A 22,463-nucleotide genomic window follows, 5' to 3' on the forward strand; every position below is an offset into this window, starting at 1 on the left:
TCAAAATGACTCATCAATTCCATGACACTAATCAGAATTTCCATACCTTAGTCATCAATTTCTGAATTGTTCACCACATTTGTCAATCAATTAAACTCTACATTTGTCAATCAATGGAGCTTGAATTGAGCTCATCTCTTATGTCATCCAACACCATTTATCACTATAAATAGCCAGCCACTTGAACAAGAAAACATCAGAGTTGAATTCACCTTCAATCAAGCTCTAACCACCATTAAAAGTAATGGAGTTTTAACCATTTTCATCACCTTCGATAAAGCTTTGAACCACCACCACCATTGCCGCCACCATTGACCACCAACAGCAACACCACCCTCGACCTCTATCTTTCGTCCCGCCGCCGCTCTGCCACCAGACCAACCAGCCGCCTCCAGCAACGCCCTGCAACCTCCTCCGCCTCCCTCCTCACTCGAAACCCCTGTCCTCTTCCGGGTAGCACAACCACCATCATCGCCGCCCTTGTTCCCTTCCTTCCACCTTGCCGCCACACCACCCATCCACCCAGTCGCCGCCGCCTCCTTCCCCTTCCTCCCTCCTTGTTTGTGTCTCAGTAAAACCAAAACCAATTGGGTATTTTGGAACCAATTCCCAAATTGAATAGTACTCCCTCCATTCCTTTTTTATCTTCTTGTTTTTATAAATGTCGTTCCTATTTGATCTTCCTGTTTCTATTTTTGGACATGATTTTTTACCATAAATTTCCCACCATCCCTTATTTAATTCATTCATATTTCCCCATTCACCCACCCAACCCCACTTTTATGATTTTTTATTACTTTAATAAAAATATCTTCTCTCTCCTTCATTTCTTTATTACTTTTCTTCATTTATTTATTATTTTCTCTTACACCCAATCATTACTCTTACAACCAATCATTACAAGATTCCATTTTCTTATTTTCCACCCCAAATACCAAATAGGAAGATCATTTAGGTGGAGGGAGTACGAAGTAGTCAGTGCTTTTATTCCCAACAATAAGTCAAACCCCATTAAGCTAAATTAAGTAAGTATGCTTTTACTACTTATTGGTTTTACATATTATTTTCAAAAGGTTATAAAAATAATTTTTAATACTCATTTGTCAAATAGTTTTACGTAATTAACATTGTTATTTGGAGTAACTACTAATTCGTAATTTAATTTCACATACTACAAGAATTAATATTCTCGGAGCTCGGAGGTACGACCCATCAATACTACAAAAAAAAAAGAGTATACGATTGAGGTAACATCTGCTAACACCCACAATCCCCTTATTAAATGTGGTTTATGAGTTTATGAAATACTCCTTTATAATGATATGTTTTTATTGGATTGTGGGATATGAAATGTATTTATGAAATGTGCTTTATGAATGATGATATTTAAATATGTTTATGAATGATTTTATAAGAATGATGTTTATGAGTTATGAATAAGATACGAAACATGATAAATAAAAGTGTAACAGGTTCTGCAGTTAGTAGGATTACTATTTCTAGGTCGTGCACGTAACGCCGTACCGCGGGACACCCAACAAGGGAGAGTGCTCCTTGAGGGTTACCGCAAGCTAAAAGAGAAACTATTTAGGTACGGGCGTATGTCCAACAAGGGAGAGTGCTCCTTGAGAACTATCGCAAGGTGGGAGACGTCCCGCAAGGCTAACTTGTCAGTTACCAAGTAAAATGAATGTTTTATGGAAGATAATGGGAACTATTAAAAATATAAATGATGTTTTATTGCAATAAGTTTATTAAAGCATTTTACTGTATTCTATTCTCCCTGATTGCAAAGTAAATAAAATGAATTGAAATGAGTTTACGTTGTTAGGGTAGTATGTTACTGGGCCTCGGCTCACGATGTTGCTTTTATTTTAGGTACGAAGACGATCATGGGATGCCTTAGAGTGAGGTTGCAACCATCAAATTCACGATCAACGTTTAGTAAAATTAACTATGTCTCACTATTAATAATGGATGTATTAATTAAACTCTAAGTTTAATTTCAAGTATTGAGTTAGATTTTAATATTATTGTTAGGAATATTTATTAAGGTTTATTTAGATTATAATGTAAATATTAAAGAATTAATCAAATTTAAGTATATTTACCGTTACTCAACAATAGTTGGTAATTTTTAAAGGCAATGTCGCCTTGTATTACCCACGAGGGAGATACGGCATGTGACACTCCGACTAAGTTAGGGTTTCCGCTGCTAATTAAAGATAATTAACCTAATTTAATGTGTTTAGAAGTCGGGGCGTTACGGTTTGGTATTCAGAGCCAAGGTTCTGAACCATAAGTGCTAAACCTTACAGGTTTTGCACGTAATAAGAATTCAATAGGCTTTAAGAAAAGAGTTTTAAGGAGTAAGTTAAAAAGAATATGTTAAAATCATGTTAAGTTAAAAGGAAATGAGTGTGAGTGATAGGAACGGGGGAACGTAATGGGAATACTTTCTTTATTATGATTTGCAAAATTTCTTAGTCCGGTTTTCATGAAGAAAAGATTATCTGAAGCATTGTATCCTTGCGATTTGATCGACGATGGCTTCAAGCGGAATTATCCCTATTAACGGCACTAGAAACGATAACGACGTTAACGATGGCAATGATAATCACAAATCTACACTAACGCTGGAAGGGATGAAAGAACGAATTGAAGAATTGCGCAAGGATCCCATTTTCGGTGACACCCCAGGAGAAACGAGTGATAATCGAATGGACCTAATGAGATTGATAATGTCGGAACTTTTGCAAGGAAATCGTCAGAAACCTAGGTCAGAGCAAGAAGAATGCTCCAACATGTTCAAGAAGTTCGCTTCTCATACTTATGATGGCAAACCAGACCCTACTGAATTTGAGGAATGGATTAGCGATAAGGAGAAGTTATTCGATGCAACTCAATGCCCCGAGAAATGGAAGGTCAACTATGTCGTCTTTTACTTGAAAGGACAAGCCAACATGTGGTGGAAAAGTGTAAAAGGAATCCAAAATGAGCCTGGTTTTGGTTGAGAAAAGCTGACGGAAGCTATGCGAGAACAGTTTTATACCTATTCTCTGCAACTGCAAATGGAGTCGAAATTTATCAAATTGAGTCAAGGAAAGAAGAATGTTCTAGAATATGGAGTGAAATTCAATGAGCTTGCTCGATTTGCCCCTGACCTGGTGACTACTGATAGGCAAAGGATGAATCGCTTTGAAGGAGGGTTAAACCTTGAGATCCGTGATCGTCTTTCGAGTTCTAGGATTACCACTTTCCAAGAGTTGTACGATCGAGCAATTAACGTCGAAAGAATTATCAAGCTTCGAGAAGAAACATATGGAAAACGAAAAGGAAACTTCGAAGAAAATCAATCGAACAACAAGAAACAAAATGCTGGCTATCAAGGAGGAAACAACGGAAATCAAAACTTCAACAAGAATCGTGGATGCGCCAAGTGTGGAAGATGGAACCACACTGAGAAAGAATGTCGAATTGGTACGCGAGATTGCTTCAAATGTGGTAGCAAAGATCACCAAATCAGAGATTGTCCTCAAATACATCGAGAGCAAGGTGATAGGAGAAACGATGCAAACAAAGGAAATGGTGGCATTACAAATTTCAACCGTAATCCCCCACGTGGATCAACTTTGAATGGAAGAGTGTTTTTAATGCAGGGAAAAGACGATGATGCAAATGATAATGACGACTTCGCTAGTGTGGAGTGAAGAATGAAGCAGAATGACCTTTTGAAAACGAGTGATCGAACATCTAGAGGAAATAGATTAGAATAAATGATGGAAATTTTGAAAGTAATATGCGCTAATCAAGTATCCAACTAAGATGTATTACCATCATTAGTTATACGAATGTTATACTTATGTTAAATGTGAAATTTTCAATTAAAAATTTATGTGTTTATGATATGCTTTATGGATTATGTTTATGCTGACATGATTGTATTGGTAATAACTAATCGTTATACCCGGAAGTCGTCTTTGATGGAAGTTCTCCTGAGCTCAGAGTACGAGATTATTATAATAAATGACTTTTAAAAATTATTTGAGTATTGTAATTGTTAGATAAGTATTTATTATATATATTTTCAGAATTATAATTTTGCATTAAATGTTACTATTTTTGGGGAAAAATATTTTCAAACAAGATATCACAAAGTAAAATAGAAGCCTAGTCTATGCTAACAAGTTTTCCCCTTTTATGTTCTTTGCTACTCTGTCCTATTTTATGAGGTAAAGTGGAGTTACGAAAGACGATGGCGGAATGTAATTGACCTTAATGACGATTAGGGTTTTATTTTTTTATTTTTTTTTGTCCCTTTTGTATTCTTTACTCTTCGATTATAGGACTCAACTTGAAGCGGAGTCATAAAAGATGATGGTATACTTAGTTAAGATTTCATGAGTTTTAGTGAATAATAAGTTTGTTCAAAAATAATAAATATCCGACTCGATCATATATTTAACTATTTGTCTTTATATATACCTTAACTATTTTAACTATTTTGTTATTCAATTAGTTGTAATTTTATTACTTTTAGTTATATTTTACACTAGTTTAGTTAATACCAAAAAATTGGTCTAACCGTTAGACGGTTTTACAGGAAAGCTTTTGATATTTTTAAAATTAAATTGTGACTTAAAAAGTCACATTATTGAAGCCCTACCATGTATCAAAGACACAAATTTGATATTTTTTTCATAATAATCTTAAAAGCTTGTCAAAATAAATTAGAAACAAATTGTTGACCATCTTTTAGGAATAATCCACAATAAATTTAATATCATTTAACAATTGATGTCATATTAGGGTTAAAGGTTAATTAACATCAACTTTATAGATTTAAAGGGTGAAAATAAAAATATAAATCTTAAAGGGTAAAAAAATGAAAAAGTAAGACCCAACTTTAAACTTAATTCATGTTTTATTGAACCTTCCAGAAAATTTTAACTTTGTTACGAATTACAGGTTACAAGTTAAGAAGTTCTAATTCCCCCATTATAATAATTTCATGCCAAGAACTTGCATACACTTTCTAGTTTCTAGGAACTTACACTTCTTCCTCTAAGTTACAAGTTGCAACCAAACATATCATTAGTACTTGATATAATCTGAAAATGTTTGGTTGACCCTAAGGGTTAGCAACCCTTAAGATACATATAACATAAAATAATATATAACACTACAAGAAAACTTCGTTTTTCCGACCGGTAAAATTAGTCGGTAAAATGGGCAAAATAGTCGGTAAAAACTTTTCCGACCGAAAGTAGTCGCCAAAGGGTGGTCGGTGCAACCCTGGTCGGAATTTGGAAAATTAGCGACTAAGAAGTTGTCGGTAACTTTTACCGACTACTTAACCGACTAAAAAAAGTCGATAAATTAACGACTACAAAAGTAGTCGTTAATTTTCCGACTACCAATGTAGTCGCGAATTCAACGACTACTTTAGTAGTCGGCAAATTAACGACTACTAAAGTAGTCGCTAATTACCGACTACTTCTTTAGTCGGTAAATACCGACTACTTTGTTAGTCGGCAATTTTTCGACTACAAAAGTAGTCGGTATACTTTTTTAAAAATCAAAAAAAATGAAACCAGTAACTGGAATGTCCAGTTACTGGTTTCCATTATTTTTTAATGGAACAAAAAAGCAAATACTTTAATTAAATAAAAAAATAACCGTTTTCATATTATTAATCCAAAAAGAAAGGAGTATAAGGATTACAAAACTACGAATACTTATTCCAACAACTTAGATCTAATAATAATAAAAAAAAACTATAATACTTGATCAAATCTAAACCAAAAATTATAAGTCAAGATTTTGTTGGAGCTCCTTGTTTGAGATCTTCGTTCGCCTGCACCACATTAAAAATAAAATTCAGAAATATCAAATTAAAATAAATAAATTAAATAACTACAACGAAAATAGATAAAAAAAAAACGAAAATTACATAAGAAACACGAAATCAGATTAAAAAACGAAAATCAAATTAAAAAATAAAAATCAAAAAGATTTTGTCAAATTAAAAAACAAAAATCAAAATCAAAAACGAAAACAAAGATCAAAATAAAAAATATTTTGTCAAATTATAAACCGAAAATCAAAATAAAAAAACGAAAATCAAAATCAAAACCGAAAATCAGATTAAAAATCAAAAATAAAATAAAATACGAAATAAAAATAAAATATGAAAATCAAATTAAAAAATGAAAATCAAAACAAAACAAAACCTGAAAATCAGATTAAAATCCGAAAATAAAAATAAAAAACGAAAATCAAAATCAAAAACGAAAACGAAAACGAAAATCAAAACAAAAACCGAAAATCAGATTAAAATCCCAAAATCAAAATAAAAAACGAAATCAAAATGAAAAACGAAAATAAATCCCCAAATCAATTTAAAGCCAAAGAAATTACAAATTTTATGACGAAAATTTGAGGAACTTTTATGATGAAAATTTGAGGAGAAGAGATTAAAAAACCAAATTTTATGACAAAAACAAATAAAACCTAGACAAATTTGAGGAGAAAAGATTAAGAAAAAACACAAATAAAAAAAAACCTACCAATTTTCGTCGATGATGAAGATCTACAAGTTGAGAGATCGATAATGATGAAGATCTTCGAAGATTATCTACGGTGATGACTGATGGTGATGATCATCTACGGTGATGATGATGAAGAGAGGAATGAGAGAGAATTAGAAATGAAGAGGGAGGAGAGAGAAGGAAGAAACGGCTGAATGAAGTAGGGTTAGGTGGGTTAGTGTTTTGTGTTATACGTGAAAGCCCAAGCCCATTTGTTTTTAATTTAAAAAAAAATACCGACTACTATATTAGTCGGTATTAATTGAAATTTCCGCCTACTATAGTAGTCGGTAATAAATTTTATTATTTTTAAAACAATACCGACAACTAAATTAGTCGGTATTTATTGAAATTTCCGACTAATTTAGTAGTCGGTAATAACTTTTTTTTTTATTTTGAAATAGGTTGGAACTTTTTTTTGGCCGATATTTTATCGACTACTTTTGTAGTCGTTAAATTAACGACCAACATCAAAGTAGTCGGTAAAACTTATTTTAACGACGAACCTTAAAAGTGGTCGGTAAATTCCGACTACATTTAAGTAGTCGGTAAAATATTTAGTCGGTAAAAGTAGTCGGTAAGTTTTTTTGAATATTAGTTTTGGTCGGCTTATTTCACGACTATTAAGTAGTCGTAATTTATCTGCAAAGTGGTCGTAAATTACCGACCACTTAATGTTAGTCGGTAAAAAATAATATTTACGACTACTATTTTATTAGTCGGTAAAATTATTTTTTACCGACTACTTTTCTTACGGTCGGAAAATTCAGTCGCTAAATCACCGTTTTCTTGTAGTGTAAGTGTAATTAATTGGAGAGAGAAAGTGTTAAAAGGTGAGTTTCAATACATTTGTAACCAATCAAAATTCAATATTTAAAGGGTTACCAACCCTTAGGGTTACTCTATCATTGTCCGATATAATCGGCAAGAAAATATATACTTCCTCCGTTTCTGAAAGTTCTTTACGCTTTGGAAAATGTGTCCAAATATTAAAAACTTTGACCGTAAATTCTCACTATTGTATACATCAAAACGTTACATATAAGATATTGTTAGATTGGTCTCGGTATGTATTTTCAGAATATCAAATTTCTATAATTTTTTCACATACGAAATTGGATATATTAATAGTTAAATATTGCATTGGAGTTCGTGCAAATAGTAACTGTAAAGATATTTTTGAAACGGAGGTAGTATGATTTTAGGCTTAAACAATTTGACAGTCTAATTGGCCCTTGGAAAGGTGGCACAAAAGTGGTCTAGTATTGCCACGTAGTACAATCTACACTTGCTTAACAAGCTACACGTATCTTTCCACAAAACATGCAAACAATGACACGACATTGCCTAACTCTTTTCCTTTTTTTAGTGGAATTTGCGATCCTGAAACTTATCCTTGAATTTCGGTGCAACAAGTTTAAGATACAAAGAAAGAGAATGAGCAACAGTAGTAGTGTGACAGTAACAGCAAGCACAAGACCTGCTAATTATAGTAATAATAATACTTCTAATTCTAATAATAGTAAGTTCGAAAAAAGGTCTGTTATGGATGAGTTGAGAAGCTTTGATGAGAAAGATGGTTACTTTGATTTGGGTCATCCTCTTCTTAATCGTATTGCTCACTGCTTTATCAAAGCTGCTGGGGTATGTTTTTTTTTTTCTTTTTCTTTTTTCTTTTTTGGTTCGGTTGTTATTATCAATATCAATTGTTAGATCATATACACGGGAACATGATTTGATGTTGTTTTTATCATGGTTTCTATCATGTTTCAAGTTGTTTTATTTATAACTAGTAACTCCCTCTCTATTTATTTAGAGTCACATATTGACCAAAAAACCTAGTTGAATTTGATATAGTAATAATGCAAGTAGTGTAGTTGATAAAGAAATACTTCCTCCGTTCCTAAATAGTTGCATCATTTTGACTTTTGACACTATTCACTTCTCTTGCTTTAACCTCAATTTTTTGCTAATAAATAAAATTAAAAATTATTATACAAAATATTATTAGGTTTGTCTTAATATATATTTTAAATATATCAACTTTTTATAATTTTTACTAATACATAATTATAAGTATTGATAGTCAAACTTATGCGTTGGCAAACATAAAAGTCAAAACGGTGCAACTATTTAGGAACGGAAGAAGTATAAAATAACAAATGGGGTGTGTAAATTACAACAATGGAATTGTTTATGGTCCAACTTTCCTCATAGGAAAGTAGAAATAATAAACAATGGAGAGTGATGAGGGTAAAAGTTAGCAAAAAAATAGAATTGTAAATATAAACTTGTGGGATATTATTGAATTCGTTTCGATATATTTCATCTGTTCTCGAATATTAGTCCCTTTTAGAATCTTGACACTATTAACAATTGAAAAGAATCTTCTAATTTCTTTTCAGTACATATTTCAAAATATATTTACGTGAGATCTTATTTAGTTCGTCTTAATGTGTAGTTTAACAATATCAAAATTTTATATTTTTCTAACATACGTATTTGGAAATATTTACGTTTAAATATTGAGTTGAAACGACTTGAAAAGTCAAAGTCAAAACAGGACTAATATTTAAGAAAGAGACTAAATTTTTTAAATATTTTTTTATTATTTATATTAATGCAAAATTAAAACTATTAATACTCAAAGTAGTGCATTCGAAACCGCCTATAATATAAATTTTTTAAATATAAATTTTTTATTATCTATTCTAATGCAAAATTAATACTATTAATATTCAAAGTAGTACATTCGAAACCTTCCCGTAATGGGGAAGTGTGAACATTATGGAATGGAACGGAGGGAGTACGAGGAAAGTAACCAATAATAAACAATGGGGGATGGGTGTAAAATTTATAAAAATGGAATTGTGATTCCTAAAAGTTACGGTCGGAGGTATTAATTGTGACTTAAGGTACGGAGGGAGTAATACAGGTATTTTGACCAACATTATCAAACTTTTCAAGATTTGGCTTAAGTAGAGTTTTTCTCTCGATAGGAGATGAGATCGTTATGTTTTGTTACTTTTAGAGTTCAGTCTATATGTACTTTTGGGTGCATGATTCACGATTTTGGATCTGAATTGCGGTTTGCAATCATCCATGCATGTTGTTGAGCTATGTAGTTTTAATGTTCATAGATGGTATTTTCAATTTGTTACAAGCGTCTTATTTGGCACTTGGAAAGTTGGACCAATGTAAAAAGTAACGTCTTTCTCCGTACTACGATATTAGTAATGTAAATCGAAAATAGAATGTGTGTATCCGGAGACATTAGTAATGTAAATCGAACATAGAAAGTGTGTACAGTGCACGTGTGAACTCTTGATTATAGGTATTTTAATAAAAGGGGATGCATAGAGCCCAACATGGATCCGGGCCAACATATGGGCTCACGGGCTGCCTGAGCCCCATGTTCGACACGACACTAGCCCATCGTACACCCGATACAACACGACAGACACAATGATGGGTTATGGGCCGCGCATGAACATCATTCTAAAGTTTGGCACGAGTCCGACATGAGCACGACGGGTCGGCCCGCAAGTTAGTACATTAGCTTATTCATGAAATTAGTAAGGGAGCCCGCGCGCTAGCACCCCCTTTGCCGGGCACGTGGGGCGGGCCGTGCATGGGCCTCATTTAAAGAGACCCGTGAGGTAGACACGGATTTTCTTTGGCCCGTTTAAGGCACGTACGTGATAGGCCCGGCATGTGCCCAACTCTAGGTGGTATGTCAATTAATCCTTGGTCATGACTTGTGAGAAGTTGGTACGATGTGACTATTCATTCCGAACATAATTGGTAACAAATGGTTCAACACTTGAACTTTGAACTTGAACATAGGGTCTCGTAGTACAAAACGATGTCCAGGGTACACATGTTAATCCTTTATAACTAGTTATGTTTGAATGAATCTTGCTTATTATGTGTCCAAGTTACTTGACACTTGGGGTATTTTTGGTGAAACTTCTTACAAAATGCAAATGGTATTAGTGTTAATCTCACTTCTATTTTTCTTCCTGTGAAATTTGTATGCATAGATTGGAGCTCTCCAGGCTGTATCCCGTGAAGCTTATTTTACCGTGGTTGAGGGTAAACTTTCTATTTAATACTTCCCTGTAATTAAAACCTTTACATGTAGAATTGTCGAAATAAATAAATTCGATCTGTTACGATACTTCAATTTATTTATTATTGCCACCATTTAACATAAAATATACACTAGATTCGGTACATGATTGACTTGAACTTGACGCGCACAATAATATTTGTAAATCAGGTGGGGGGATTGATTCGAGTACTACAGATGGTAATAACGGGGCCAAGAAACGACATGCATTTCCCGATCTTAGAGGTACTAATTAAACCCATTTTCAATCAAGTGGTTGATCTTTTGTGTTTAATTCTTCGCTTAATGTGGGGTCCTCGTCGAATCGAGGTCTGTAATTTACTTTATACTGTCACTCTTATATATGATGATGTTTTTGTAAACTCATTGTTGTTTGTTATGTTGTGTTGTGTTGTGTTGCACAGGGGAAACCAACAGAAAGTCGATTGAAGCCTTGGTAATTCGGCTAATTCCTCTAGTACTTGAACCTTGTTTTATTTTTGGTGCAATGCTTCTTGAATGTCGTGATAGTACATAAGGTGTAGCAACCTAACAATAATGCACATAATTTGTTGTTCATGGGCGTATACTTGCTATAACTTGTTACGGTGTATGAATGTTAAGTTTGCTGAGTATGTCAAACTTAGATCAATGCATGTGCGGACCAAACAAAAACAATTCCTTTATGTTTAGGAAATTAGGAAGGCTTCTCAAATAAAAGGAAATGAACTTCTCACTTGACCGAGTTATCTTGTAAGTTACGCTGATTGGTTGACTCAGTTCTTGTTACAATGTTTTCAGGTAAAAAGTACAGGCAAGGAGTCTTTTCAATGGGGTAAGAGGATCCTGAATCGTCTTTGCAATAGTTTAAATGTAGTAGGAGTTTGTCATTCTACATTTTCTATCGAATTTTATTGAAACAATTTCTTTTAGCAATGTGCTTGCTTTGATGGTTCACAAAAAATGTTGTTTGGTGCAGGGTTGGCTGCAGGGGTGTTCTCAGGTCTGACTTATGGGCTGAACGAGGCTCGTGGTCATCACGATTGGGTAATAATAAATTATAACGCTCTTATATATTTTCTCTGCTTCTTTCATCTTCTCATTTGGGTAATTGTAACTGGCTTAAACTGTTTTCCCTTTCGTGTACGTGCAGAAAAACAGCGCTGTAGCAGGAGCACTAACAGGCATGACTCTTGCACTTACGTCCGAGGATACAACACATGAGCAAGTTGTGCAGTCTGCGATAACAGGAGCAGCTATTGCTACTGCTGCTAATATGCTTACCGGCATTTTCTAAGACTAGGTGGCCAGCGCGCAATTGTTTTGCACGTCAAGTTTTCGCTTGTTTATGTTTAATGCCAAAGCAGAACACCATGTGGATACTCAATTTTATGTATGGACATACAAGGTAGAAATGTAGTGATAATTTAACTCGTTGGTTTTGTTTGGATAGATGTTGATATGTTTTGAAAATACTTGTTGCCTATGTTAGTTGGCGGGCGGCATTAAGCACCATATGCTGAGTGCTTAACTGCATGCATATGTGAAATAAGTTGGTTATAGTGTTGGATTGTGAGACGAGGGTTGACCATGTACCTTTTGCAGCCTAACCCTTGGTTGTGGTCAGTTCTTTTGGGGATTCGATCGAGCTTACTGTACCAAATAACACACTGTTGGACCAAAATACTCATGTTTGGCATGGTGAAAAAGATAAACAATCATTTAATGGCAAACTTAATGCTGACTGATCTTGAGGATCCACCCAAAGGAGAGGGGCATGCATTTACAATAATAACCAAATATGGACTAAATTTTATTTAATTGTGATGAGAAACTACAAGATCTTTGTACAGGGAACCAATCATTAAAATAGGATGCATAATCAGTTTTCTAGTAATTGTTCCTACTGTATAACTACTTGAACGCAGTTAGCTGTATGTATGAATCTTTAGCAAGGTAGTACTATAAGAAACTTAGGGACTTCTACAGATAAATGAACTTTAATCTATAGGTTTGAATATATTGTGTCAGCAAGATCGACTGGTGGAACTCAAAATCTTAAGAAATTAGCCAATAATTGCTCAATCACATGGACCATGCAAAATACTGGTATTTATATGCAAAGAATAACCAACGACTGCTTTTACAAACACAAAAACTAGCAGCTGAACATCAAAATGAGTATTTTAAACATATGTGTATGTGATGTATTCGAATATGGGTATGAGAGAAATAAGTTTAAAAATAGGGCTATTTTGAAATCTGGGCTAACGAAACACTAACGACGCGTTATAATTAAGGATATCTGGGGTATTAGATTTTGTTTCAGATGTATTTTATGCATTGTTTGAAAGTCGAGTGAATTTGGTGAATACGTCAAAACTTAGGGGTATTTAATTTATAGTATGGTTAATTTGTTACAGTATACCCGTACAAAAAAGAATGAAATGTAGGTAAAAAAGACAAAATTTGTTAGGAGGGTTTGAATTTGAAAATTTGAAACCCGAATAGAAAAAAGAGGAACAAACCAATTTCCCGGGTACTAAAACCCCAGTTCTTCTTCACCACACTCGTTTCACTGCGACCTTCTGCTCCTACTCAAAAATCGAGAATTCGAGAGTGAGAAGAACCCTAAATTAGGCCAACAATTTTCTCCCCAAATTAACAATTTTTCCGAGATGAGTACCATGAACTTTTGCGGCAAATGGTCAGTTTTTCTATCTCCTTCTGCACAAATTCCACTTCTTTAACAAGTACAATTTATCAGTTTTCTATCTACATTAACAACATTTCCTAGTAAATGCCTGTTATTGTTTTTTAAAGTTTGATTTGTGATTGTTTCTGTGTATAACTGAACAGCAACAATATCCTGTACATAAAAGAGGACAGGGATCTCAAGATTCTCCTTTACTCTTGCCGCTATTGCGAACAACAGGTTTCACAGCTTTCTCTTTCAATTGTTTGCTAGTTTTGTTGGTTATAATTTTAGGTTTACTAATTGAGTTTTGTGAATGAAATAAATGGTAGCTTGTAATAGGGTAATTGGGGTTTAATGTAATTGATAAAGGCTCAATTTTGCAGCATTATGATTTGGCATTTCATACCATTGGTTTCGCCTGCGAATGAGTTGGGGGAGGGTTGGATACTTGGATGTGAGAAGTTGTGTTATCTTGGTTTAATTAATAGAGAAGACGATAGTTTCTAATTTATTAAAGATAGTGGATATAGAAAAATATCAGTTTTGGATGTCACATAGAGGTGGCAAACACCGCAAATTATTAGGTGCACCCGGTTGCGTGTAGCTCTACACGCAACCGGGTTAAAACTACGTCGTTTTGATATTTTTTGCCCAAAAAAATAATAATTTAAAATCACATAACTAACTTCCCCAAAACCATCGCATATCATGGTTACTTTACAAAAACAATCAGTTATTTTTATTGATTAAAAAAGTCAAAAATTCTATTAATATTTTAACAAATCTTTACAAAAACAATCAGTTACTCTTATTTGCATTTAAATCTTTAACAATTTACATTGTTTTATTTGCGGTTTTATTCATACTCCATATTTCTCGTATCATGTATTAAATTAATATGGAGTAGAAATACAATACATGTGTAAAGGCATATAAAAAAACAAATCGTAAAACAAAAATACATTGAAGGTGTAAAAGTACATGATAGGACAAAAAAAATACATTTAACCAAAAGCACATAACTAAGACCAAAAACACATTACTATATATAAAAGTACATCTTATTTCACATAAAAGTACATATTTACAACTACAAGCACATAACTATGACCAAAAAAACATTACTTCACATAAAAGTACATATTAACAACTACATGCACATAACTAGGAAGAAAAACACATGTTCAATTGGAAAAGGAAATCAACACAAAATAGGACAAATTCTAATTACTGGTTGATAAACACTACGTCTGCCATTGATTAAGATGCACGTCTGTTCTTGGGTGTAAAGAAAACCTATGAAATTCCAATTAATAATAGATAAAATTATCAAAAACTGTCAAAATAAATGAAATTATCAATTAAATTACACATGAAAAGAACATCAATACACACTTACTTGAATAAATGAAGATTAACACATACGAAATTTACGAATTTGAGCAACTGTGTCGCCTAATTTGCGATTTTTGGAGATGAAGATGTTCTTTATTTTGGTTTTCCCTTTTGACGACATCAACGAGGATTCTAATTGATTCTCTAAATCTTTTTCCTTTTCTATTGACTTTTTATTTGGCAGTTTTTTAAATTTAAAAATTCTATCCTAATATAACTGCCAAAAGATACCAAAATATCCGGAAACTATTTTTGTGTTATTAATTATTTTATATATTTGTTTTTTGGTAAAAAACTATCAAAACGACGTAGTTTTGACCCGGTTGCGTGTAGAGCTACACGCAACCGGGTGTACCTTCTACTAATTGGGCAAACACTGACACGAACTAAACATGAGACTAGCGGGTTTAGGTTAAGGTTTTCAACCTGTTTAAGTTAGCGGGTTGACGGGTTGACAAGACACGGCTCACTTAGTTCAGGTTGAGTTGGGAGTGAACTTTCAAACACGGATTCAACACAACAACCTGTTTACTTGCTAGGCTATTATTGATGTTATCAGTGAGGCTTGTTGGAGTTTTCTTTTTGTCTTAATTACGTAGGATTTTTTCTTTTTTGAGGGAAGTTAAGGATTTGTTCTTTGAATGTTGTGCTTGGTTCATTTGGACCTCATTTTCATATACAGAAAGTGAATTGATTAAGTTATCAGGATAATTAGTTTGGTTTACAAATAAGTGTACTTATGATTTAGGTGAACCCGATGCAAACTCTGAATGACCCAACGCGTTTGTTAAATGGTTAGCTTTAATGTTAGAGGAAATGAATGGTATTTGGAGGAAACACCTTCACTTTAAATTTCTTGTGGTAAATTAACTTGTTGATGAGATGCTAATGGCATTATGGCAGTGGTGTTGGTTCATTCTCATGGATATTAATAGAATCCATTGTCCTGCTGTGAGCCTGTGACCAGAGTCGTATACTTGTTTATTGCTGGTGCTTCCTTTGCTGTATATGCTCGGTTTCTCTTTAAGGGAGACATCTAGAAGCCAAGGTTAATTTTACGGGTGAGATTTTTCTTAGGCCTTTATGTTCTAACTTTCTTGAAATATGTATTACTAATGAAGGTTAGTAAATGCCTCATAATGTTATCATGAGAGAGTCAGACTAGCCAGTCTCTGGATTCATTGTGCACCCAAAAATGTTTTATTGCTGTTGCCTTTCCACCTTTTCTTTAGAAGGTGGCCAGTGCGGCCTTCTCAATTGCTTGATTGCCAGCCTTTTGGCTTTTTAGCCATGAAAGACGCTTGTCATTTCATTTTTATGCTAGTCGTCCTTCAGAAAATACGTAGTAATTTGTAGGACTGGTTTTAACTTGTGAACTACTTGTATTACTGAATGATAGAAAGATGGATATCCTTTTTGTAGAGTGCCTACTACTTTCTAAAGTTGTAACCAACTTTTTTCTTTGGCTGCTTTCTCATTTACCTAATTACCTATGACCTATTTTTGTTTTCCCTTTTTAATAGTGGTGATCTTAACAGGTGATTGCTGATAGCAGCTGTGTATACAGAAAGGAGATACATCCCTATGTTGGAGAGAGTACTCAGGCCTTACAAGATGTATCTAGAGATTCAACTCTTCCCCGCACCAAGTCTGTTCGTTGCTCTCAATGCAATCAAGGAGAGGCTGTCTTTTACCAGGTGAAACTTCAAATCCTGTTTACTAAACTCATAATATCATTTGGTGCTTTACTAAAGCAAAGTTTTCCTTTTCCTTTATTCATATAGTTCCTCTGTTCCACGAGATGTTCCTACTCTGCGTTTAAGACTGTTCCACAAAGACGTTCTTACTTTCCCTTTATTCCTTTTATAATAATGAAATGCTCTCTTTAATCCTCCTTAATCCCCACCACGTGGGTCCACTTTATCTATTTAATTACGCTCATGTCTCTAAACAACTGCGTAGATGAGTAAAGATGTTGATGATCAAAGTTATGCGTTTGTAATAATTAAAGTCAAATTGTTCCATTTATTTTGGAACAGAAGAAATATATGTTATACTAGCTAGGGAAAAGGATAGGGAAACAAAAAACTGTTGAAAAATAAGCAGGGGCTTAGCTATTACCAAACCTCATGTAAATTGATTGGGAATTTGCAAAACCTGCCAAGACATGCAGTTTTCTAAATTTTTGCTAGCTTGATACCATGTACCAATTAAACCATTATGTCAGCCATTTTCTTGTATTATACATAGCATCTTACTGAATCATGAAGCCAATTTTCTGATTAAAAGAATCATGCAAGTTCATATTGATCACATTCATTCCGGAATGGAAGTTGGTACAAGTTCATCCTCTATTCTTTTCAGTTGGTACAAAGTAGTTTTGGTTGGGGGGGGGTGAGATTAGCGTATTGTGGTGTGGAAGGGGTGCTATTTTTCTTGGGTTCACCACTATGATATATAGGTCTTTTTAGAACATGAGATTCTTAAGATGATCAAAGAAGTGTTTGAATCTAATGCTACCTTTCAGTTAGACCATGGGGAATTTCGATTCATGTTTCTAATCCGTTTCATTAATTTTCCAGAAAAAATTGGAAGGAGTGGAAGGTATGACATTGTTCTTCATCTGCTGCAATCCAACCTGTAGTCATGAATGGAGGGATTGAATCTTGCTGACCAGATGTTTTTGATATCAATCATACTATGTATATTTGGAAACCAACAGCAGGACCAAGTTTGGTGGTTTCATGATTTAGCAAGATGAAGTTGAAATGTGGATCTGTGTACCCAACATATTTCTTAACTAATTGATCTCATTGCTTAACTAATCAGTTTCATTGTTTAACTAATTGATTCGGTTGCATAACTAATTGGTTTCGTTGCTTAACTAATTGAATTTCAGACTTAACTAATTGGTTTAAGTGGTTAACTAATTAGTTAAAGACTTAAAGTGCATAACTAATTGGTTTCAGTGCATAAAAGTGGTGTAACCATTAAACCGTTTTTCCTAAAAGTTTGTATTATCATGTTGCCCATCAACTTGTAGCAAAAGGAAGAAAAAATCGTATCAATAGATCAATATTCAACAATTAACGGGATATGTCGAATAGCCAAAATAAGGCCCATGAACTAAAAGTGTAAACTAACAACCATACGTCCATGATCGATAATAAAAGCAAAACCTTAAAGTAACTATTAATATCGAGAATAATTTCCTACAAAACGTTGCACCAAGTATGCGTACGATACAACAAACTAATGATCCCAAACAGAAATATAGAACATTTAAACTACTCCATGTGTCCCAATATAGAACACCCTTTGCTAATAAAGAAGGTTGAGTCTTGGGGCGCTATATCTCCGGTGATAAGTCGGGAGAACAACGGAATCATGGAGAATAGGATGGCGATGTGCGTGGCCGCCTTGATGATCAGCCGGAGTAGTTGTTTTGGGAGAAGAACTTGTTGCCGACGATGTCGTTTTACCATTCCTTTCTGATTTCTTAGGGTGAGAATCACACCTTAATGATGCCATAATACTACGAACGATATCCTTAACTTTCGCCATTGCTTTAATTTGATGGATCGGATCGTACTGGAAAGTATGATCAACGTCCCTATTTATATGTTACATGAGATCCTAAATCTATTTTACTTAGGACTAGATTTTAGCCCATATGATACACGGATTCTATTAAATTGTTAAGTTAAAATAAAACTCTTATACATACCAATTGATATATTTTATATATTAGATTAGATTAGTTTTTTATTTTGGATTAAATTTTGTTTTAGATTTATTTTTTTAGCTAATAGAGTGTTTGATTTTTGATGAAGTTGTATATACGTAATATTAGTAATTAATTAACAAAAATATATATGTGGCACCTGATTATTCATTTACGTGTCATTCGACTTTTGCAATTCAAAAATAATTTCGAAATCTTATTTTTTTATTGGTCGGAACCATTAGATGTCCTACGTGTCTCTCTAATATTGGATTAGTGTTTGATTTTTGATTGAATTTTTTTAGATTAGTGTTTGATTTTGGATGAATTTTATTTTAGTTCTTTTAAAAAAAATTATTAGAGTGTTTGTTTTGGGATGGAGTTGAATATATTAGTAATTAATTAATAAAATAAAATATCTATGTGGCACCTAATTATTTATCTACGTTACACTCGATTTTTTAAATTCAAAAATAAATTGAAAATCATATTTTTTATTGGTCAAAACCAGGAGATTTCCTACGTGGCGCTCTAATAGCTCAGTAAATATGACTCCTTTATTTATATAATAATAATTAGATTAGATTACGTGATTATATGGCTAGCTACATAATTAACACAAGTAGCATGATACGGAGTAGGATCCAAATTATCCGAAACACAATAGGTAATTAATTGTAATTGTACCACCGTGGTAGTTAGTTAGATAAAGACTCGATATATGTTCTTTAAACTAGAACTCATGAGCTTCAAGTTTCATGTTCAACCTTTCAATGTTTGAGGATGTTTTATTTAAACTAAAACTTTTAAATATTTGGAGCATTATAAAAGTTAAGATTTTTCATGCTTGAATCATCTTTCCTTTTAAACATTAAGTCGTACAAAATCGATGATACTTTAAAGAGAGCAATCTCACTTTAAAGTTAGACTAGTTTTTACCCCGTGCGATGCACGAGTTTCTTAATTTAAACATCCTGGTACATCATTTAAGTAATATAAAGTAGGATACACAAATTTTAAAGTAATAATTAAAATGTGAAGCATTTGTAATATTAAGAAATTAAATTTAGAATGTGAAACAAATAATTTTTTTTTTGAAATAAAATGAATATCTAATTAATTAAGGAGGAGATTGAAAAGGATGAATATAAATGATGATTTGACAAAAAATAAAATAATATAAAAGAGATGACGCGTGGCAGAGATGACACGTGGCATCACTTCATGCAAACATTGTGTTTTAAAATATTAGAGTAGATACTATGATCATGCACCTGCGTTATTTGTAGATGTTCATATTAATTGATTATTAATGATATTTTTTTTCCTCATAAAGAAAAAAAAAATCACTTGCGTTAATTTTATCATCTCTCTCCTCTCTCTGATTTCTCTCCCATCTCCACCATGGATGAACTTCATGCATGAAAGCATGCATTATCGATGTATGCAGCCTTAAGCTGTGATTGAATGTTGAAAAGAATAGGTACTCCATACTTGAAAGTGAGACTGAAACAAAAAGAAATGTGGGTGTACCGTGTACGTGGCATTCATTCTGATATGATCCTTATCCACAGTCCATTGATCATCATCAAATAGATGATTCAGATTAGGATCGGATTAAGAATGAAGCTTAATTAACATGCAGTTAATGATATTTGTATTGGGAGAAATTTAATGGTATTAATGGGAGAAATTTAATCTATACTTAATTTAATCGCCAATATAATATCATTTTCGTATAATAGGACCCAGAACAACTCTGAAGTCCTTGGCAACGGACGTAACTTGCCCGTCAAAAAAAAAAAAAAACGTACATAACTTGGGTGTTAAGCTACTTAATTTGTCCATGAAACCAATTATTTGTTGGTTCAGTGGTGATTGGGGCTGAACTTGGTAGAGAGAACCAGTGTTCGATCCCCCGCAACAACAATTGGGAGGGGACTGAAACCTAACCACCCATAACTCGCCCCGAATTCGAATTAGCTCTTAATAGTGAACCGGGTGCTAACACAAAAAAAAAAAAAAAAAAATGTCCATGAAATCCTCTAGCAGCATCCACTAGATTTGAAGCACGTGCGATGCACGAGTTACTTTAATTTTATTATTATAGCAATCTAATAAGTAATAGTCTTGTATACTATATATGTTTTGTTAATCAACAGATACTTTTCAATAATTGTATTATAAAAATCTAATAAGTAGAACTTCCTCCGTTTCATAATGTTCCTCATGTTTACTATTCATGTGTTCAAACTTTAAAAGCTTAGATCGTAATTCGTATTATGAATAATCGAAAAAAATTAACTTGTGGGGTTTCATTGAATTTTTTTTAATGTAAATTTTCTAAATATCAAATTTTTATATTTTTTACTAATGCGAATTTAAAACTATTAATGGTCAAATTAAGTAGTAGTCTTTTATACGATACATGTTTTTTTTAATTAATACCGGAAGAAGTGGTAAAAATATGTGTTTAATATATGCTATACTGAATAATTAGACGAATAGGGTGACGAATCTAGGGTTTTATAGTTTGTCAAAAATTAAAAAATATAATTTAATAATATATTAAAACCCGCACTTGCAAAGAATTTAATGTGAATCAATAAACAAAACAATATAATTTAATAATATATTATCAGATAAATTGAACACTACTATTAAATTGAAATTAATAGAAATCATACCTTGATCATTCTTATATATGGATATATCTGCAAGATGCGCACACACACAAAAAAATTTATGGATCGATAATGAACAAAATAATAATCATGTTTTTACATGATTTCGATCCTTTATTAGAATTAACAGGAAAATAAACAAACTAATAACTCCAATGTTTTAGATAAGGGGAAAAGGGCCACAAGATAGATTGAAGATGGAAGAACATGTAAAACTCTCCCTCTAGCTCAAAAAAGAAGAAGTAATTTCAATTAGAAAAACGTACCCCAATTTAAACCATCTCACACATTAAAAATAAGTCTAAAACTCTGTACCGGTAATTATCACTTATTCTTTTTTTTTTTTTTTTTTTTTTTAAGTTTATAACGTAAAAAAGTAGACTTAATTTGTGCAAAGTGGAACACTAATTTTCTTATCATAACTCTAAAAGAAGTGAAATTTTATCATAACTATAAAAGAAGTGGAACACCATAATTTAAAAAAGTGAAATTTTATCATAGAAGTGGAACACAATAATTAAACTATCTATGTGGCACGTAACATCTACGTGGCACCTAATTATTTATCTATGTGGCACTCAATTTTTTTAATTCCAAAATAAATTACAAAACTTATTTTTCATTGGCCGAAACCAATAGTAATCCTAGGTGGCGCTCTAATATTTCAGCAAATATGCCTCCTTTATATATGTATATTAGATTATCATACAGTTTTAGTAGAATTCAAGGAAAATATGTCATACTTGAACATCTTTTTCCTTTGAATTACCACCTTTCCAATTCTTTATGTAATTTCGATTATATATGTCTTAACATGCTTATTTAAGCGCTTACTTCAAGTTTGCACTTACAATTCATTTGGTTGCACCTAGTCCTTCTAGGTGGTATATAATTATCTCTATGCATCTTCATTAATTTTATTTTGTGATGCTTGCTTTACTTGCTTTCACCACAATTTACATGCTAATACAAGTCATAAAAAGTTCGATCATGACTAATAAGATAATTTTTAGACAAACCGGACTAGGTTCTCATTAATTTGATTAATACAACGGGATCACTAATTTCTAGTACAAATGTTCTAAATAAATCATGCTCAACCACCTAATAGAATCATGCTAGGATCTATTGCACGGAAATGATCTTTGTATCGAATGCATTTATGCCTTAGCATTCCAAATAACTGAATAAGTGCCTCGTTCCCGAACTCGAACCCCTATTCGATTTCGATTTCAATGTCTTATCCGCGAGTCGTAGTGTT

The 22,463-nt window shown here is 32.9% G+C and overlaps 3 protein-coding genes across 3 annotated transcripts; all 3 read left to right on the forward strand.

Annotated features, from left to right (window-relative positions):
* The first annotated feature begins 3,032 nt into the window (after window positions 1-3,032).
* Window positions 3,033-3,710, forward strand: LOC110774727 (uncharacterized). Its single transcript, XM_021979295.2, has one exon. It carries the CDS (start codon window positions 3,033-3,035, stop codon window positions 3,708-3,710), a length of 678 nt encoding a protein of 225 aa, XP_021834987.1.
* A 4,260-nt stretch (window positions 3,711-7,970) lies between these two features.
* LOC110774739 (outer envelope pore protein 16-2, chloroplastic) lies at window positions 7,971-12,134 on the forward strand. The gene is made up of 7 exons (XM_021979312.2): window positions 7,971-8,234; window positions 10,634-10,685; window positions 10,873-10,947; window positions 11,127-11,158; window positions 11,503-11,536; window positions 11,681-11,748; window positions 11,855-12,134. The coding sequence occupies exons 1-7, from the start codon at window positions 8,028-8,030 to the stop codon at window positions 11,996-11,998; spliced, it is 612 nt and encodes a 203-aa protein (XP_021835004.2). The 5' UTR covers window positions 7,971-8,027; the 3' UTR covers window positions 11,999-12,134.
* A 1,066-nt stretch (window positions 12,135-13,200) lies between these two features.
* Window positions 13,201-17,619, forward strand: LOC110774738 (DNA-directed RNA polymerases II, IV and V subunit 9A). The gene is made up of 4 exons (XM_021979311.2): window positions 13,201-13,408; window positions 13,561-13,636; window positions 16,333-16,491; window positions 17,377-17,619. Exons 1-4 carry the CDS (start codon window positions 13,380-13,382, stop codon window positions 17,455-17,457), a joined length of 345 nt encoding a protein of 114 aa, XP_021835003.1. The 5' UTR covers window positions 13,201-13,379; the 3' UTR covers window positions 17,458-17,619.
* Window positions 17,620-22,463: the final 4,844 nt, after the last annotated feature.

This window comes from Spinacia oleracea, chromosome 3 (genome assembly GCF_020520425.1).
Source record: "Spinacia oleracea cultivar Varoflay chromosome 3, BTI_SOV_V1, whole genome shotgun sequence".
Classification (NCBI taxonomy): domain Eukaryota; kingdom Viridiplantae; phylum Streptophyta; class Magnoliopsida; order Caryophyllales; family Amaranthaceae; genus Spinacia; species Spinacia oleracea.

Bases quoted from the DNA above. Each gene is read 5' to 3' on its own strand.
- LOC110774738 (XM_021979311.2), top strand. From the start codon at position 13,380: ATGAGTACCATGAACTTTTGCGGCAAATG. The intron at 13,637-16,332 runs GTTTCACAGCTT...TGATCTTAACAG, and splicing joins GCCGCTATTGCGAACAACAG to GTGATTGCTGATAGCAGCTG. The intron at 16,492-17,376 runs GTGAAACTTCAA...TTAATTTTCCAG, and splicing joins GAGAGGCTGTCTTTTACCAG to AAAAAATTGGAAGGAGTGGA.
- LOC110774727 (XM_021979295.2), top strand. From the start codon at position 3,033: ATGCGAGAACAGTTTTATACCTATTCTCTGCAACTGCAAATGGAGTCG.
- LOC110774739 (XM_021979312.2), top strand. From the start codon at position 8,028: ATGAGCAACAGTAGTAGTGTGACAGTAACAGCAAGCACAAGACCTGCT. The intron at 11,159-11,502 runs GTAATTCGGCTA...CAATGTTTTCAG, and splicing joins GAAAGTCGATTGAAGCCTTG to GTAAAAAGTACAGGCAAGGA. The intron at 11,537-11,680 runs GTAAGAGGATCC...TGTTTGGTGCAG, and splicing joins CAAGGAGTCTTTTCAATGGG to GGTTGGCTGCAGGGGTGTTC.